Raw genomic sequence first — 19978 nt, forward strand, 5'->3', positions numbered from 1 at the left:
CCTCCTCTCTTTTTCCAAGTTACCATAGCTTTCTATCTATACCTGGTTGGTCAGTGTCAGGCCAAGCCCTCCTGCATACAGAGTCCAGCACAGAGACCCAGCGTTCAGCCTTCTCACCCTGCACACACCTGTGATGCTCTGGCACATCCTTTAGGAAGCTTGTATGGTCACCTTCATTTTGCCTATCAGGGCCCTGAAGTTCAGGGGAGCCAAAGTCATCAACAATAGAGAATGAGAATCCAGGTCCACATTCAGAGTTCAGCTTTTACGGCTAAACCTTCCCCACCACCCCACTCCATTATGTGAAAAAGAACAAGACTAGACCCTAAGAAACATGGGGGCCTCCCCTAAGACCTCATGGCTTCAGGCCTCTTCTCCAAGGAAAGGGCAGGGTCCCAGCTCCAGTTAGGGCCTCCATCCCCAATTCCCATGCTCTGCCCAACAGGAAAAGTTAGGCTTAGCTCAAGTTTCCAAACAATTTATTCTTTTTTTTTTTCTAAAAAAAGTACCAGGTACAATTTTTTCCTGTTTTTTTTTTTTTTTTTTTTCAAGTTTCAGCAAATACTTGTTCCCCTCAGCCCAGCCCCAGGCATCAGAGCTAAGGCTGGTTCAGAGTCTGGAGTGGAGAATGGGGTAGTTGGTAACTACATGACTGAGTTTAAGGGGTGCCCCTCGCCCCAGCTGAGGTAGGTGGGTCAGAGTCTGGCCAGATGAGAGGAGGCACTCCATTCCTTGGCCCTGACTCTGCCCCCTGAATACCTTCCTCAGTCAGGACCCCAAAGCAAGGAGATACAGACAAGAAGAGAGGGACAGCCGGGAGTCTGGAGTCCTAGATGAGGGGTGGTTAACCCCTGTGTGTGCGCACATCCATAAACGCTGTTTCTCACACACATACCACACACACACACACACACACACACACACAAGTTGGCTTTCAGAGAGAGGTGAGAGGGTAGGGGAAGTGAAAGGAATAGGGAGGGACAGAGGAAGCTGAGTTTTTGGCTAGTGACTCAGTCCTTCTGGGATAACTTCTCTGCTCTCAGCTGAGGGACAGCAGTTCTCCCACAGCCCCCATAACAGCCTCTTCAACTCCTGAGGTTGGAGCAATATCTGAGAGTGGGAAAGGGGGAGGGGCAATGCCAATTATCAGGTTTGGGAGGTTACCAAGGCAATCCAATTTGAATAAATTATAAATTAAAAATAAATTAAATAATAAGTGGCCCCTGCCCAGGACAGGGAGGCAACGCTGGCATGACTTGCCTGGGAACTTAGGACAATCTCGGGGTAGCTCCAGTTCCTCCCCGCTACCTCAGCTGATCTGGGAAACCCAAGGGAGGGGGCAGGCACATGGAGTACTCAGAGTAGGGCAGAGTATGGTAAGATCAGAAGTTTTAAACACCCAAATAATCAATTTGGGCATGAGCATGGCGAGGGCTTTAATTCAAGCCTGAAGGGTCTCTCGCCACCTCTCCAAGTGTTTGCTCTGTCCAGGATGAAGCAGGTTGGGCAGGTCCTTGGCCCACATGGGTTCAGGGCACTGGCAATCAGGGAAAAGGTGAATAACGTGGATTGTGAGGGGCCTCAGTCACAGCCTGCAGTTCGTAGGGGAGCCCTGTGTCCAATTCCAGGCTCCGGCGGGAAAAAAGCAGGCGGATGTCTCCATGTAGGCTTAAGCGGCCTGAGCGGGAGCTCCGGAACCTGGGGGAGGACAGAGGGATCAAAGTAAGAATCCAGACAGCAGACAATCACGGAGAGGTCTTTTACAGGGAAGACATACCTGGGTGGTAGAAAGGATACCAGGGCCTCCTCCCCAGCTGCCCCAGGGCCCTGTCCTCACCTGAGGTGCAACAAGTAGCAGAGGAGGCGGCAGGTGGGGCTAGCATTTCCCTCCTCACCCACAGGCACCAAAAAGAGGCGGTGGCGCAGGAAGGTCATGTGGGCAGCAGGCATGTCCGAGAAGTCAAAGGTCACAAGGAACATCTTCACCACAGTCTGGTTGGGGTTAAATAAGGTCTGGGGGCAGGACAAGCAAGGTTGGTAGGATATAGGGGATGTTTTCCTCTCCCCATTCCCAGTCCCCCTCAGGAAAAACTCACCACTTGGATGGTGCCCACCTTGGGCACGCTGTAACCCTTCCTCCCCAGGGGGTTCAGGTCCACGACACCCTGGGAAGGTCACGGAGCCATCAGCAAGGGTAGGGTCTGGGAGATCCCTGAACACTCATCCATCTCCACAGTCTCTCACTTGGGGACTTGGCCCTTGCCCCACGCTAGTGTTCGCCCCACCCAGCCCTGACTCTCTCTTGGGTGTGAATATCTAAAGCATAGCTCCTGCCCCCAACCCCTCCTGCTCCTCATGAGCTAACTCTGGGTTGAGATCAGGTCATACCAGGAAGGGGGCCGGGGCATTTTGCTCGGAAACATCAAAGAAGGTGACGGTGACAGGCAGCGTGACATGCTGAGGGCAGTAGGATCCGCTAGCTCCAATCTCTGCTGTGAAGCCCTCAATGTGGCCAGATGGTGCAAAGCGTCCTCGCAGCAGTGATTCCTGGGGTCGGGGTGGGAAAACACAGTAGGAGAAAGATGCTAGCTATTTTCCTAAACATCCAAGCCACGCACCACCATCCCTTCCCATGAGACCCCCTAGTCAAGGAATCCAAGGGGAACTACCTCAAAGTTGCCCAACAGGGTACGGCTGACGGCAGGGGTAGGAACAGGGGAGGCACTGTGGGGGCTCAGCAGGCCTGGCCCCTTCCGGAGGCTTCGAAGGGAGTTCCTGGTAGGGGAGGGGACACACAGTGGGTTGGCTTGAGGTTTTATGGAATGATTGCTCCTGTCCTTGGGCCCCACTACCTAGGGCATCTTCCCTGAGGTCCCCTGCCCTGGGAAAGAGGATTACAGACTTCCACCCCATTTTCAGGGACAGGGCAGAGGGAGAGGCTGATCACTCACAGCTTCAGGCGACGGGCACCTTTCAGCCTCCGCCCCACGGGACTGCAGTCTGTTGGGTCCTATGGAGAGGAAAGATTAGAGAAAGAGATTGGGTGGTGGACAGGTGTATGAGGAGCAGGGGTGATCACAAGCTCTCATCACCTTTCCCCACACAGATAGCCACTTAAGAGCAGACCCCTCCTGTCCTGGCTTACCAGCACAGGCTCCTTGGGCCCAGGCAGCAGGTGACTCCAGAAGGGTGTGGCTTTGGCATCAGAACTGTTGGCAGCAGGAGGGTGGCCCAGGGTTCCCCGGCGCCTCCGAGGGGCTGGCCCCTCATCCTCAGAGCTGACATCCAGGACTTCTCCAGCAGGAAGCAGCCTTCGCTTGGTGGGGCAGGGGCCTGGAGGTCCAGGGCCAGGGGGTGTGTGCTCGGGGCTATGCCCATTGGCAGTGCCAGGGGACTCCCTAGGCCAGGGGCTGCCCCTGTTGCCCACCCCAACCACTAGGCTCTTACCCCCTGTTTGTGCAAGACTGTGCAAATCAGTGTCAAGTGTGTGCAGCTGGCCTGGAGGGGCTGGCCCTGGGGACTCCCCCAGGGACCCCTGTCCCCCTGGATCTGGGGAAGCCCAGTCTCTGGTGTGCAAAGTATTGCAGGAAGCATATGATGGGGGACAGGGGGGACTCCAGGCCCCGGAAGTCCAAGGTGAGGTGGCGCTACCTCCCTGTTCCACAACACGGAGGCCATGATGGCAGAAATGTTGGCTGGCCACACCCAGTCCCTCTGGGCCCAATAGCCCCACAGTAGATGGTTCTTCAGGGGGTAGTCCCTCTCTGGCCCCCAGCCCAGGGCCTCTCTTCAGCTCCCGGGGACCCTCAGTGGGTGGGGCTGGCCGTTTCAGGGCCCTATGGGGCTCGGAGGTACCAGCTGGAGGGGAAAAGATGGATACCTGGTAGACCCCGGAGGAAGTCGCCCCCCCTGCTGGGCTGTAGCCCATGAGCAGGCCACCCTGGAGGGCCCCCTGCCTGACTGCAGGCTGTGAAGGGCCAGGCTCTGGCTCTGAGGATGAAGACAGCTCCGCCTGCACGTGGCGCATGAAGCCCCCCCTTGGGTCAGGGGGGCCCCCCCACACAGCCTTTATGCTGGGCCTGGGCTGGGGGGCCTGGGGACATCTGTGTAAGAGAAGAGAAGAAAAGATGGTCAGAGCAATCGGTGAGTTTTCTCCCTCCCAGATGACATTTCAGATCCTCTCCTGGACTGAAGAGGTGACCTTGTGGGGCTCCTGGCAGTGAAGGTATTCGAATCCCCACATAGATCAATGGAATATAGAGATCACTCCCAGAACTTCTGAGGAGGTGACAGGTTTAAGTCAGGTTTCCAACTGGACCTGCCCCCCCTCCCTCTCCCTGGCACTCACCCCGATGCAGAGGCCTTAAGCCTAGCTGTGTGTTCCCTCTTCCGGACTGATGCCTTGCTCTCCTAGCTTGCAGTGTGGTCCATGCCTGCTGCACTGGCAAGGTGACTGCCACCATTCCGTGCAGCTCCTGGGCTCAGCTGGACCCTGAGGAAAGAAAAACAGATATAAGCCAGGTTCTCTGGAGCCAGTGGTAAGGCTCCTCTCTGATTATGGGCTAAGAGAGTATACCCCAGGACATCTCCTGCGGTGTGAGGGGCCCTTAAGAAACAGAAGGGGCAATCTTGGGATCTCGGGCCCAGAGGGAAGAACTGAGCTCTGCAAGAGAGGCAGGTCTTAGCTCATTGTAAGAAGGCTATGACAAGCAAGTTGAGGCAGGATGACTACTCGTTAGGGTCACCAGCTGGGGGACTCTTGCCCTGAATGAGAGGGGGGGATGAGATACCCAAAGATTCAAGAGACCATGTCAACTGAGAGATGGCCAAGGCCAGAATTCAGCTTTCCTAGTCAAGGCCACAGAGTTGCACAAATCCTTCCCACATACCTATCTTTAAAGCGACAAGGAACCCTATAACCCATAACCCTGAGGGCAGAAGTCTTACAGAAACTTACACCCCATCGGCACTTCTTAGAGGTACAAACCTCACATCAGCTCCAAGTGGACCCTTCAGCAATAAACTCCCAATTGCCCCCAGCAGTCTGTCCCTTTAGCAGGAAGCAACAAATCTAACCAAACACAAGCCTTGATGGGGGCAGGGTGGGGGAGGAAGCACTGCTAGAAGGCACTTTCCAGGGCTTACCCCTCCCCCTAGGCGTGCAAGCTAGAGATAAGGCCTAGTGACAGTCAGACAGCTGGAGTACCTCACCCCTCCTCCCCGATATATCCAACACCCCAAATCCAAACCAGTGCTTTTCTGCCAGGACACAAGATGGTCTTCACTGACTAGTCCACTCTCAGGAGCTCATTCTGAGTGAGGGGATGTCAAGATAAAGGCCATCTTCCTTCAAGGGAGAAAAATACTGCCCCCAGGATCAGGCGTCTGCTTTGGTCAGTAGCCTGTGCTGCCTGCTATCCACAAAACTCCTTCCCTTTATGTTTATCCTTCCTCCTTGGCTAGGGCAAATGCCATCCCCTCCAGAAAGCCTACTCTGGCCACCCCAGGCCACAGTTATCTCTCTCTCCTCTGAGACCTCACCTATAACAGCGTCACTTATCTCCTGTAACCCAGTGACAGTTTTGCTTGCTCCTGTGGGTAAGACCTCTCCTAGATTGACCATAAGGTTCCTGAAGGTAGGTTTGTGCCTCAGTCCTTTGCCCAACTCCAAGCACAGGGGTAAGCACATAGCAGAGTTCAAAAATGTGAGATGCAAGCCCCAGAGATCTGGGCAGCAGTCCCGACAGGGCAGAGAAAAACTCCCAGAATGAGAGAAGCAGAGAGATTAATCATATAGGGAGAATAAACAACAACAGAGATGGGGGTGGGAGGCAGGGAGAAAGGGGAGATTTGAATCCAGGGCCTGAAAAGCTTTCCTACATCATATTCCTATCACTGCACCCTATACTAGCCTATATCACCACTTTCTCATTAGAACTGGAAGCCCTAAGATAATTCTGCTTCCCTGTGGTGGTTGGGGCATCTGGAAAGGGCAGAACGCCAACAGCAGCATTGTCAGAGTACAACCTGTACTCATCTCTTCCCTCCTTTCCTCTACCTATGTCATACAGATTCAGGAATGGCCTTTTCCTTAGCACTTCTACCTCTAGGTCATCCCAGTCAGCCTCTTGAGCACTTGCCCTGGGGAAGCTAGGTGATGACATGACGCCCTACTTGACCCCAGCGTGCCTGGCATCTGCTCATTATCCCAGAGGCCTCTCAGTTCCTGCTCAGTCAATGAAAAGCTCTAAGGCTCACTTCCCTGCCACCCAGCCAATCTGGCTCTAGACCATGGCTTCAAGCTGACTCATGGGGCAGGACTTGGTGGGGGGGGGGGAGGGTAGGCCAAATCTCACTCTCTGTGCAGGGGGGGGGGGTGAGGGGGAAGGGGCAGCAACTGGCATCAAACAGCTGTGCCAGGCTATGACTGGCAAGGACTACAGCTCCCAACATGCCAAGGCAGCAAGGCCAGCAAAAACAACAAGTCCCAGAATACTATGCGGTCTGTACCCTCAGACACCTGCTAGGCCTGGGAGATGGGGTAAGGTGGGTATTGAGGTCCTAGGCTCATTCTCCCTTCCCTTTCAATGTTAAAGATACCCATTTCTACCCTGATCAAAGAAGGTGGTAGGAAGGAGAATTCCTCTCCATGTGCTTTCTACCCTCACCGCATTCAGAGAGAACTGCTGCCAGCTGCTGTACATTTTGTCTCTACACACATCCACACAAGCTAGGGGAGCTGTTCCCATGGACCACTACTGTGGGTAGGAAGGTTAACCTCTGCTCTCTCACTGACTCCTTGCCTCCGGCCTACAGCCCTCCACCCTCCGCGGAGAGGAAGCGAATCTTAGCACCTCCTCCAAAATGAGCCTAATAGACTCGCCCCAGCACTCCAGCTCCAGGACTGCTAGTTCTGAACGATACCCCCACCCTATGCTTAGCCTTTCAGGTCCTTTTCTCACTCTTCTCCTCCACTCGGCCTGGGACAGGCCCGATTTCCTACTGGAGCTCTGGAGATTTGCTATTTTCCCCTAGCACAAACTCACCCTGTTCCCAGATTGGCTCCGCCGCGGCAGCCGCTGCTCCGGGCCCTTCCGTCCCGTCCCGGTCCCTCCCCTCGAATGCCCGGTTCTCCCTGCCACAGGCCCCCAACCCAGACAAAGGGTGGCCCAGGCTGAGCCCTGCTCTGTTAAGCTCTTTTCTGTTCAGCTTCGTGTGCAACACTAGCGGGCCCTGGCGCCCGCAGCCCCCAAGCTGCTGCCGCGCCCCTCCCCGCGACTGTCCCTCCCGGTGGCCGCCCGGGCTCCGCGCAGCCGACTCTGCTGCCCCTCTGACTCACAGGCCATTTCCTACCAGCTGATGGGGCCGCCCGCCCCGCCCAGCGCCCCAACACCCCTGTCGCGGCTGCAGCGGCCACCACGCCTCCCTCAAACTCCACCCTCCATGGGCAGCGACCATGCTCATTGGCTTAAAGAAGGCCAGCCTTCCCATGACCGCAACTGTGAGACACGCCCCCTCTGAGAGACGCTTGCCCATTGGTTCACACGGGGGCAGGCCTATCCAGGGTCGGCCCACCCACTGCCTTAACCCCTCAGCTGCTGGAGTCCAAAGCAGCTCTCAGCCCTGCCAATTAACCCTTTCAAAGACCTAGGCCTCCCACTTCTCACCCTGCCCTTCCTTTTCAGAAGCAGGTTAATAGGACGGCCTAAGGAGTTCATAGACACAGTTCGATGATCTCCAAAGCCAGCTTGCTCTTCCAATACCAAATATCCCCATATCCCCCATACCTGGCCATGCCTTGCAAACCAGAGCTCCAGAGACCAGAAGCCCAGGAAGCCTCCTTCATGCCAGGGCAGACGAAAAGGTCCTGAAGTGGGGTCTTAACTCTTTCCACTGAGAAATGATAGTCTTCTTTCTCTTTATGTTCTTTCGTTTTCATTAGAGGGGCCCCAAGGGCTCCTGTGACAGGGATATGTTTTAATTCAGGAACCTAGAATTCTTTATGTCTCTAAATTTCCATTCTGCTTCAGCCCTTCTGCCGGTCTCTTTCTATTCATAAGGCCCTGTTCAAGGAGGCAGAGCACCCAGGAAAAGTGGGATAGGAAGGCTTTTGCCCAAAATGGGGGAAAATGTACCCAACTTTTGTGATGGAGCTCACATCCATGACTCACAGCTCCCTCGAAACTCCCCACCCTCCTCCTGAGTCACTGGGCCCCAGGCCCAGTCCAGATCCAGCCAAGTTAAGTGGCAGCAGAACCAGAATTCCTAATTCTTATTCTCCTATTTTTTTTTAATGACCAGAATGGAAAACTTTGCAAGGATTAGACATGAAAAGATAATTTTTTAGAGGGAATGCTCTGCGGGCAAGCTAAGAAAATAAACAGTTCTGTTTACCTTTCTCCCTGCACTTGTTGTCAAGTCTGACAGTTTGGAACTTAGAGGTTTTTTTCTCCCAGTCTTCCACAGAAACAAGAGACAAACACCGGAGCCAAAAGAGGGAAGACTCAAGCTGGGACCCTGGAGAATTGGTATCAGCCAGGGCAGGCTTCCTGGCTGTGCCTCCAGAAGAGTGGGAGTTCATTCTTATAGTTGAGAAGCCACAGAAGGCTCAAGGTCTTTGTTTCTACCTTGCCTGTAGTGTGGGCCCTGAGAGCCCTGAGGTTTTCACTGGACAGTAAAAAAGAGGCTCTCTCCCCTACTTCCTCCCTGTGCCCTATACTTAGGAAAGACAAACAAGTAAGTTCCTCTAGGCTCCTTTCTCCTCACCTCAAACCAGGGGAAAAATCCTGAAAAAGAATCCAGTTGCTGTGGACTGACTTCCTTGCTGGCACCCTAATGGTAAGGAAGAGGATTTAGGAAATTGTCTTTTTCCTTTCTTTTTTTTTTGGCCACTCTCGTGGCATGTGGAAGTTCCCCAGCCAGGGATCAAACCCAGGCCACAGCAGCAACCCAAGCTGCTGTACTGATAATACCAGATCCTTAACCTGCTTTGCCACAAGAGAACTCCCAGGGTTTAGGAAATTTGAAACAAAATTGCAGAGTACCAATGTCAGGGCCTACTTGCCTTAGTAAAAGCTTACTCCAAGGCAGGTGGACATAGAATACTGTAGGAAAGGAATAATCCCTTGGTGACCCAACCGTGTTCTATCTACTTGCCACTACCACAGGCCTAGGACTTAATTATTTGCAAAGACCAGGGGGCAGCAGTTTAGGGGTAAGGATCATAGACGTTCTAGGTCTCAGTGTGCTCTGGGAAAGCAAGCAGCATGGTACAATCAAGAGGCTTTAAGTAGCTGCTCTAAATTCTCCTGCTTTATTTTTTTCTTTTTTAATTTTTATTTTATTTTTATTTATTTATTTGTCTTTTTTGCCATTTATTGGGCCGCTCTCGCGGCATATGGAGTTCCCAGGCTAGGGGTCTAATTGGAGCTGTAGCCACTGGCCTACACCAGAGTCACAGCAACACGGGATCCGAGCCGCATCTGCAACCTACACCACAGCTCACGACAACGCCGGATCTTTAACCCACTGAGCAAGGCCAGGGATAGAACCTGCAACCTCATGGTTCCTAATCGGATTCCTTAAACACTGTGCCACGACGGGAACTCCTTTTTTTTTTTTTTTTCATAGCAGTTATCACCAGACATCATTTCTCTCTCTTTCCTCTTCTCTCCCTCTCCTGCTTGCCCCCCTACACACACACACACACACACACACACACACACAAACACACACACTTCTTTCTTTCCCTATTAAAATGGAAGCTCCATGAGAGCAGCAACTTTGTCTGTTTTATTCATGCTGGTACTCTCAGAATCAGCATTGGTGCTTGGCACAAAATAGGTGCTCAGTAAACTCTAGTTGAAAGAAACAATGAGCCCTGAGCTGAGTGAACAGCAATCAGGAGACCTGGGTTCTAACACCTGTTCATTGACTATGAGATCTGGAGAAAATCTCAGTCTCTGTTCATTTCCAAATCTGTAAAATGAGTTTGTATAAATGATGACCATTGAGAGCCTCTACAGCTCTGACCTTATATTGCTATGATTCTAATGGCTATTGTTCACTCAAATCCATTTTCAGAGGATGAGTCCAAGCATCTGAAAGCTCCGCTGATCGTTCTGAAGCAGAAAGGCCATATACTCCAGCCTCTGCACAGCAAACTGATGCCCTTTCTCTTCATGCCCCACCCACTCACACGAATGCCTTAGTCCAGAGGAAGCTGGAGTGAGTCTGCCCTAGGCCCGCCTCTCTGAGAGACAGACTGGGAAGCTGTGTTGCCATAGCAATCAGCTCCTCCTCAAAAGGCTTCAGCCTGCCCTCCTTTACCCCACCCTACCCCAAGGCTTTGTCTGGCCTCAGCACCCCCTCCTCCCCACCAGCCCGTCTCTCAGCCAGAGGAGGCTGGCTTGGGGCCCCTTTCAGCAACACTGTCACACTCATTCAGCCACTGTGTGGAAAACTGGGCTTTCCCACCCTGTCCCAGCCAGCCCAGGGGCAAAATGAACTCTGGCCCTACACCAGGTCCCCTCAGGGAACCAGAGGAGCCAAGTGGACTAGGCCCTAGTCTAAGTTTTGACAGTCAGCTTCCAGGTCAGGAGTATGGGGAGCCATTCCTTCTTCCTCCCCCAGCAGAGGCTGCAACCTCACATCCCTTCTCAAGTTCAAATGACAATAGTGACCCACCTCTCCAAACATGCATCAAAGACCCTTAGTACTTATCATTATTTTCTCCTCCTACAGACACCCAGAATTTTTGAGGGTCGCAATGTTACCTACCCAGGAGAAGGAAAAGTGTGGGGAAATTTCATTTGTGGCAAGTGGTAAAAATGTGTCTACCATTCACTTGGGGGCCTGCTGGGAAAGACCTTGGTAGTAGTGAGGGTGGGGTCTGGGCCTTGCTGCTAATTATTAGGTCTCTGGCCACTGAGTACAAAGTCTGGGGCAGGCACAGCTCCTAGACAGGCAAGGACCAGGCCAGGCCCCAGGGCGAGGAAGGAAGTGGGAAATGAGCACACCCAGAACATAAGGGCAGGGCAAAGTGGGGGAGGTGGGGGAAGACAGGGACCAAGGCAAGCTTCTAGAAGGAACAGGAACTAGAGTGGGGGGTTAACAGGAACAGAATGGGGGAAGGGTCCCCAGAGACACCAACGAAGGGGGAAAAAAAGAAACCAAAAAACCCAGACTCAGCCAGACAGATCCAAAGCTGCCTGAGAAGGTCGCACAAGCCCTAGTGGCAAGTGGGGCCTAGATCCTCTCTAAGAGTGCTCAGGCCTGAAGGTGGAGTTAGGAGTTGAGGAGCCAGGAGCACTGCAGTCGGGCTTCTTCACCCCACCAATTTCATCACCCTCATTCCTAAAACACAGGACACAAACATCTTCCTGGAATCTCTATAATGCCCCTACACTTTCTCAAAGCACTAGGAGTTCTTCCCTCCCCAGCTGGGGCCTGCAACCCCTTCCCTTCGCAGAGTGCCCACAGCCCCATCCCTTCTTCCTCCACACAGGCCATCTGTCCCTCCCACACTCTGGACCACCAGCCCTTCTCCATCACACAACACCCCCTCTTCCCTTTCCCCCTAAGCGCCTTCAGAGTCCCTCCTCCTCAAGTATCTTCTCCAACCCTCCACTTCAAGATAAAGACTTCACCCCCTCACCTAGTACTTCCCACCCTCACAAAGCACTCCCGCCCCTCCCCCACAAGGGCTACTGGAGAATGCACCTCCTAGCCCACACAGTGAGCCCCCAGCTCCTCCCCTAACTCTGCTTTACTCCACCCTACCCCAGCATTTCTCCCGATCCTCTCCTTCCCTAAAGCGATCCCCACCTCCTCATGTCTGCCCAAGCGCACCCCGGTCCTTGTCCCTTCTTCCACACGCACCCCACCCCACACCTGCAGTTCCGTGAGTCCCGCTGCACCTGGGGAGGTAGTGGATTGGGGCAGTTACACAGCTGCCCCAGCTGCAGCCTCCTCCGGCAAACCTCGCCCCTTTGGTGCGAGCCCCGCCCCCGCAACGACAAGACCCACCCTCCCCCTGTCCCACCTCCCACCTTCCTCCCCCACCCCGCTTGTCCTTTTTCCTAGTTTCTGTAATTCCTGGGGCTCCTCCCCTGTAATACAGGTCCCGCCCCCTCTAAGGCCCCGCCCCTTCTCGTCTTCTCGGCGTCTCCCCATTGAACACTGCTTGCCCGTCGTCCCCTCCAATCCCCGCCCCTTTTTGGTCTCCTTGCTTGTCACTAGGACCCGCCCACTCGGATTCCAGCCTGGCAGAACCGGTGCCAAGCTCCTTTCCAACGCTAGCTCCCTCAGATCTCTGAGCCTCTTCTCCCCCCGCCCTTTCTCCCACTAGCCTCACCCCGGCGCCCGCTCTCCAGCCGGGAACCGCTGGCTCTGATTGGTGGTGGTGGTCCCAATGGATGGTGGAGGAGACAAAGTGATGGCTGCAGGTCGCCTGAGGTCCCACCCCGGCCACGTGCGGCTTCTGTGATGACAGGTTTAGATGGGCGGGGCATGTGCCCGCTATGTGAGGCCTAGGCCGACCGGATTAGGCTGGAGGTGGGGAGCCGGAGCCAGGGTCAAAGCGTTAGCCTGAAGGCGCCGAGCCTGAATGAGGCCCTCTCAAGCTTTTGTGCTGGTGTGAGCAGCCTGCGGAACTTGAGCCTCTTAGTGAAGCCGTCTGCGTTAGCGCGTGTATTTGCCTTAATGGGGGAGGTCTGTGGGACTTGCAAAGTAGCACAAGGGGGTCTCAGGGTTCTGTAAAAATGCGCAAATCTGGTTGACGGGGTCTCAAGTCTGTGAGGATGAATAATTTCTGCAGCCTACTCTGTTCAAGAGAGTCTGAATTCTGGGAGACAAGAAGTAAGAGTCAGATGTGTACCTGTAGAGATAGGTCAGAGAGTAATCTGTGAAATTCATGAGCCTAAGTGTTACTACAGAGTAAGGGGAGCCTGCAATCACTGAAGAAAAGTAGAGCCTTTGCTTTGCACGTGTCAAATCAACTATGTGACAGGAGTTCTGTTGTGGCTCAGCGGTAACTAACCCGACTAGTATCCATGAGGATGCAGGTTCAGTCCCTGGCTTTGTTCAATCCTATGGGTTAAGGATCTGGTGTTGCTGTGGGCTGTGTAGGCTGGCAGCTGCTGCAGCTCTGATTTGACCCGTAGCCTGGGAATTTCCATATGCCGTGGGTGCGGCCCTTTAAAAAAAAGGCAAAACAAAACACAACAAAACAAAAACTATATGACATTTACACTTCTGTAATTTAATTAGCGTTTGATTCTACTCTGCAACTTCCCGCAACCCTTTGGGTTCTGGAGATAGCAAGGGGGAGTCGATGCTTGCCAGCTACCGGTAGATGGCAGCACAGGGCCCTTGCAGAACAGAGCTTCTCTGTGGAGCTGGCAGTGCTGAGGACTATGAAGGATTAGACCTGTTAAATTTCTGTCTCAGATTCTTTAGGTCCCTGTGACTTTCTTTCTGTGAGTCGTTAAGATGCTTTACTGAACACCAAATGGTGTGCTAGGCAAAAAGTGAAAAAGAAACAAAATTTTTCTGCCCTGATGTGGCTTGTTTGTTTGTATCATCATAAAAATACCTGTATAATCCTAGAGAGAGTAAAGTTGGAAGGGTTTTGTGTAGTGGAAAAAGGTCAAAGTTTGAGGTCATTGTGTTTGGCTCAGAATTTTGTTTTTTTTGTTTGTTTGCTTGCTTGCTTTTTAAGGTCGAACCTGTGGCATATGGAATTTCCCAGGCTAGGGGTTGAATTTGAGCAGCAGCTGCCAGCTTATGCCGCAGCCACAGCAATGGTGGGACCCAAGCCATGTCTTCGACCTACACCACAGCTCATGGCAACGGATCCTTAACCCACTGAATGAGACTAGGGGTCCCTCACAGATACCAGTCAGGCTGAGCCACAATGGGAACTCCCTCTTGTTTTTTAACAGCCACACTTGTGGCATATGGAAGTTCCCAGGCCAGAGATTGAATCTGAGCCACAGCTGTGACCTATGCTGCAGCTGCAGCCGCAGCAACGCCGGATGTACCCACCCATACCTCTGCATGGACCCAGATTGCTACAGTCAGATTCTTAACCCACTGTGCCACAATGAGAACTCCAAGTCTAGCCTCTAGTTCTTACAATATAGAGATATCTTCAAGGTTGTGGATCAAATAATCTCTAGATTTTTAAACAAAGGTCTCTTTGGAAATGTATAGGAGATTATTAAGAGGTGCAGCCCCAGAGTTCTCCCGTGGTGCAGCATGTTAAGGATCTAGCATTGTCACTGCAGTAGCTAATTTCGCTGCTGTGGTGTAGGTTCAATCGCTGGCCCTAAAACTTCCACATGCCATAGGCACAACCAAAAAAAAAAAAACAAAACCAAAAAAACAAAAAAGATATGCAGCTTTTTTCTCTTGAGGAGATGTGTTCTTTCTTCTGCTTTGCTGTATAAATTATGTGACATTTTATCCTAATTTTGCAGACATTTTCAGGCTACCTTATGTTGTAGGAGGAGAATGGGGTTCAAGAGAATGGTCATGTCCCAAGTTTTAGCCTAGTTCCTAGGATAGGCTACCAAGTGAAGGTCCTTGGCTTCACCCAGGAAAGAATTCAATAGTGAGCCATAGTAAAGTGAAAGCAGATTTACTTGGAGAGATATACTTTGCATAGGCAGAATGTGGTCTATCGCAGAAGGTGAAAGTGGCTCCGGGCTCTGGCGGTGGTTAGGTAGTTTGTTTGTTTTCAGCTGTCTCTGTGGCATATGGAAGTTCCTGGGCCAGGGATTGAACCCACATCACAGCAATGACAACACCTGGTCCTTAACCTGCTAGGCCACCAGGGAACTCCAGGGGTGGTTAGTTTTTTAATGGGCTGGGTAATAGCATAGGCTAAGGAATTGGAAGATTATTCTAACTATTTGAGGGAAAGCTTGGAGATTTCCAGGAATTCATCCACCACCTACTTTTTGGCCTTTTGTGGTCAGCCTCTGGACTGTCATGGCACCTGTGGGTATGTCAGCTAATGTACAAAAATGAGCATATAATGAGGCTCAAGGGCTACTGGAGTCGAATTTTCCACCATCTTGGGCCTAATTTGTTCTAACTAGTTTTTGTCGTATCTTCATTCTTTTAATGATTGTACCCTGTCCCCTTCCCCTTGTCCCACTTACATGTATATAATCTGTTAGTGCTTACTAAATAATAATAAAGTATGTTCTCTTACTTTTCTGAATTGACAGAAAAGGGTCTTTTTGCTAGCAGGATTGTTTAATTTCCCCAGTAAGAGCAACACAGTAGCCTATTTATTTATTTTGCTTTTTAGGGCTGCACTCTTGGCATATGGAGGTTCCCAGGCTAGGGGTCCAATCAGAGCTACTACAGCTGCCAGACTATGCCACAGGCACAGCAACACAGGATCCAAGCCATCTCTGAGACTTACACCACAGCTCCTATCAATGTCAGATCCTTAACCCACTGATTGAGGCCAGGGATCGAACCTGCAACCACATGGTTCCTAGTCGGATTCATTTCCACTGCACCAGGACAGGAACTCCCACTGTAGCCAATTTAAAAACAAAGCAGGAGTTCCCGGTGTGGCTCGGCGTTAACAAATCTAGCTAGTATCCGTAAGGATGTGGGTTCAATCCCTGACCTTGCTCAGTGGGTTAAGGATCCGGCGTTGCTGTGAGCTATGGTGTGGGTCGCAGACAAGGCTGTGGCTGTGGTATAGGCCAGCAGCTGCAGCTCTGGTTCAACCCCTAGCCTGGGAACTTACCTGTGCCGCAGGTGGGGCCCCAAAAGACAAAGGGAAAAAAAATAAAAAATAAAAACAAAGCAAATTATTCAAGCTGTTTTCCTTGGCTCTTGACAAGTCCATGCTATCAACACTGTTGAGTTGTTTATTTAACAGGTCAATGATAAATTTGAAGTGACTGAATAATTATCATTTTCAGTCTGCCTGAATAGTCTGCCTGAAACAATTTCAGGTAAACTGTTTTCAAGGAAATTGACAAGACACTAATTCATTACAACCTGAAGTAGAATCTGTTAAGATATGTTACAACCGATATTGGTAAAAATATATGTGGAACAGAAAAAAGGCTTAGTTCAACAAATTTACAAGACTCATGAAAATGTAATGTATTTAAAGTGTATATATTTTTTTTTGCAGAAAGTATGTGACTTTAGGAGTTCCCGTCGTGGCTCAGTGGTTAACGAATCTGGAATAGGAAACATGAGGTTGCGGGTTCGATCCCTGGCCTTAGCTCAGTGGGTTAAGGATCTGGCGTTGCGCTGTGGTGTAGGTCGCATATGCAGTTTGGATCCTGAGTTGCCGTGGCTCTGGTGTAGGCCGGTGGTTACAGCTCTGATTAGACCCCCAACCTGGGAACCTCCATATGCCGCAGGAGCGGCCCTAGAAAAGGCAAAAAAAAAAACAAAAAACAAAAAACAAACAAAAAAAGAAAGTATGTGACTTTATCCTATGTTATTAAACTAGTAATGTCAACAGTTGACTTCATTCGTTCTGATAAACTTAACCATTATCAGTTCCTTGGTTGTTTTTTTTTTTTTTGTCAGAAATAGAAGATGAATATCTTGATTCGTTCGACCACACAGATGGCTTAGCAGTGCTAAAGTTTTATTATGATTTTTTGAGCAAATATCAAGCAAGAGTGTAATAGAATTTTATAAGTATTTTCCAGACAGTGAACATGCTCATGGGCTGATATCAGTATTGGCAATACCTACCTGTGTGAAAAGACAGATGAGATATATAAGATCTTATTACAGATCAGCATTAATAGATAACATGGGCAATTGACGTCAATGATAGTTTGAACCCTAATGGAACAAAACGTATACTCCCCAAAGGATTTCAGTCTTCTCTTTAGTAGATCTATGTTGCCAAAAATTATATTCAATTGTTATTATTTAAAATTTTTTTTTCTCATGTCTTTTTAGGGCAACATTCGCGGTATATGGAAGTCCCTAGGCTAGGGGTCAATTCAGAGCTGTAGCTGCTGGCCTACACCACAGCCCCAGCAACTTGGGATCCAAGCCGAGTCTGCAAGCTACACTACAGCTCACAGCAACCCTGGATCCTTAACCCACTGAGCAATGCCAGGGATGGAACTCGCATCCTCATAGATACTAGTTGTGTTTGTCATGACTGAGCCACGATGGGAATTCCATTATTATTTGTTTTGAATGTTATTAATGAAAATTGTGGAAATTTGTTTTCTCTCTTGTTATATAATTATCTGCATAATAGCCTCAGTTCTGCTTCTTTTGGCCCACAAATCCTAAATATTTACTATATGTTCCTTTACAGAAAAGGTTTGCTGGTTTCTGCTCTAGACAATACCCAGTACTAAGACTGAAATTACACCCAGTAGTTTCTTTTGCTTCTTTCCAAGATTTAGATAATTTTTTCCAACAAAGATAAGCACACATCTTTTCTCTCATGAAGATTATGTTCTAAACAGGGAAACCAGGCAATAAATAAAAATGGTAATAGATAATTAAGGGAGTACTATGATGAAAATAAGATGATGTGATTGTGTTCCTATTGTGGTTCCACGGGTTAAAAACTTGACTAGCATCTATGAGGATGCAGGTTCGATCCCTGACCTCACTCAGTGGCTTAAGGATCCAGCACTGCTTCAAGCTCTGGCACAGGTTGCAGATGCAGCTTGGATCCACTGATGCTGCAGCTGTGGTGAAAGCCTGCAGCTCCAGCTCCAATTCGACCCCTAGCCCAGGAAATTCCATTTCCCAAAGGTGAGGCCCTAAAAAGAAGGGAAGGAAGGAAGGAAGAGGGGAAGGGAAGGGAAGGAAAGGAAAGAAGGAAGCAAGCAAGAAAGAAAAGAAGAAGGAAGAAAAAGATGATGTGAATAGAGTGAGGGGCATGCAATTAGATTGGGTAGCCAGAAAAGGCACTCAAGGTGTAAGTTAAGCCTGAATGACGGGGAGGGGCTAGACGGGCAAAGACCTTGGGGCAGACTGTACTAGCATTGGGAATAGTAAGTGCGGAATTCTTAGGGCTGGAATGGATTCAGTGCATTTGAAGGAAATAAATAAGGCCAGTGTGGCTAGACCAAGTTAAAGAGTAAGCTGCAGGGAGAGGGCTGGCAGCAGCCAGGTCAGGTCTCACATCTGCCTCCTTCATCTGTCATGAAGCCTTGCCTCATGTTCCCCGATAACTCATTTTATTTGTAAAGGGACTTATCATTCATATTTTCATATTTGCTGTCTTTCTTAACTCACAATAGTCCTGTGATGGAGGCCATGTAAATGAAACTCAGAAAACTACTTTGCAGGAGTTCCCATCGTGGCACAGTGGTTAACGAATCCGACTGGGAGCCATGAGGTTGCGGGCTCGGTCCCTGGCCTTGCTCAACGGGTTAAGGATCCGATGTTGCCGTGAGCTGTGGTGTAGGTAGCAGAGCTGTGGTGTAGGTCGCAGACTCGGTTCGGATCCCGCATTGCTGTGGCTCTGGTGTAGGCCGGTGGCTACAGCTCCCATTTGACTCCTAGCCTGGGAACCTCCATAATATACCGCGGGAGCAGCTCAAGAAAAGGCAAAAAGACAAAAAAAAAAAAAGAAAAGAAAACTACTTTGCAGTTACTTTTCTAGTTACACTCTCTACATCTTATTTTGCTACCTGAGGATGCATTACATGATCTCCCAAGTCCAGCCCAGTTCTGACATCTGGTACACTATAGGTAGTGTGTAATAATAGAACTGGGAAGCCTGGTTCAGTGCTTATTCTGCTACTTCATTCAGTTCCTTTGTCATGACATCCTGGGGGAGAGTGGATAGATAAGGAAGCTTGAAAACTGGTTTGCCACAGTGGGAACTCCATCTTCTTTCTAATCTTAGTCGGTGTTCTCTGTAAGCTGACCATTATTCCCTTTTCATTCTATAGTCTCTTGGCAACATTATGGCTCCAATTTTCAAGTTTTTTGCAGCTTAGACACCTGTACAGTTTAAAAATTTCATTTCCTGATTGTGCTACTTTTTCCCGGTGTATAGAACATCCTTTCTTCCATCTTTGTGTGTCCAGTCCTATCTATAGTTTGCATTCCATCTCCTCCAGATGCTCCTCCATATGCTCCAAGACTTCCCTTGGGAAGCCTATCTTGATTCCTTCTATAACTTCTGCTCAATTCCTCTGGTATTTGAAAGTCAATGTAGCATTATGGCCAACTGCTTGAGCTCTGGTGAAAGATACAGCTGGGTGTACATTCTGGATTTGCCTTACTTTCTTTATCAATAAAATAGGGATTAAAATAGTTACATTTTGATTGCAATCTCTCTCTCTAGTCCTGCTCTCTCAGGGTCCAATTGTATATCTAATGGGTAAATGTGAAGGTTAACTCAGGAGTCTCAAGCTTAATATGCTTGTCCAAAGGAAATACATTATTCTTCCCAGACTGTCCAGCAGGATTTCCTATCTGTCAATCTGATTTTAAAATTCTCTCCCTTGCCTTCTCATCCACTTGTTGGCTACGAAAGAAAGGATAGTCTCTATTGTATTCGTAGTCACTGTGTGCCAAGTTCTATCATCACTTTTGGCTCCTTAACACTGAGAGAAGTGTCAAGGGCTTTGTCTCTTTCCTTCCTCCTCAGTTCCATATTTACTACCCTGGTTAATTCCTCTTAATTATCTCTCACAGATCTTTCCTATCACTTCATCAGCTATTTAAGGATAGGAACTATGATTTGTTATTTTTGTATCTTCTTTCTATGCCTGACTTAAAAGGCATTTAATAGCTATTTGTTGAATTGTTGTTTATATGAAAATTTCTCTGTGGAGATATTGGGAAATAATTTCCTGAAATATATGGATCTTGGAGGAAGGATAAACTTTTAATGGCTTTGGAGCATGGCTTAAAGAAAGTCACAAAGTTGGTAGAGGGTTCCCCTGCAACCCTCTGCTCCTCCTGCCTGAGAATTCCCCCCAAAGAGCAGCAGTGC

General features: G+C 49.9%; 1 protein-coding gene across 5 annotated transcripts; it reads right to left on the reverse strand.

Annotated features, from left to right (window-relative positions):
- Window positions 1-462: 462 nt before the first annotated feature.
- ATOSB (atos homolog B) lies at window positions 463-11996 on the reverse strand. Of its 5 annotated transcripts, none has more exons than XM_047767846.1 (9): window positions 11893-11996; window positions 4349-4492; window positions 3146-4103; window positions 2952-3010; window positions 2670-2775; window positions 2389-2547; window positions 2097-2165; window positions 1838-2013; window positions 463-1698 (listed from the first exon to the last, which is right to left on the reverse strand). In XM_047767846.1, exons 3-9 carry the CDS (start codon window positions 4025-4027, stop codon window positions 1545-1547), a joined length of 1605 nt encoding a protein of 534 aa, XP_047623802.1. In that variant the 5' UTR covers window positions 4028-4103; window positions 4349-4492; window positions 11893-11996; the 3' UTR covers window positions 463-1544. The 5 variants fall into 5 exon arrangements, with proteins under 5 accessions (XP_047623802.1, XP_047623805.1, XP_047623803.1 ...); XM_047767849.1 differs by having other exon boundaries at window positions 11919-11939; XM_047767847.1 differs by lacking the exon at window positions 11893-11996 and adding an exon at window positions 7788-7912.
- Window positions 11997-19978: the final 7982 nt, after the last annotated feature.

This window comes from Phacochoerus africanus, chromosome 2 (genome assembly GCF_016906955.1).
Source record: "Phacochoerus africanus isolate WHEZ1 chromosome 2, ROS_Pafr_v1, whole genome shotgun sequence".
Classification (NCBI taxonomy): domain Eukaryota; kingdom Metazoa; phylum Chordata; class Mammalia; order Artiodactyla; family Suidae; genus Phacochoerus; species Phacochoerus africanus.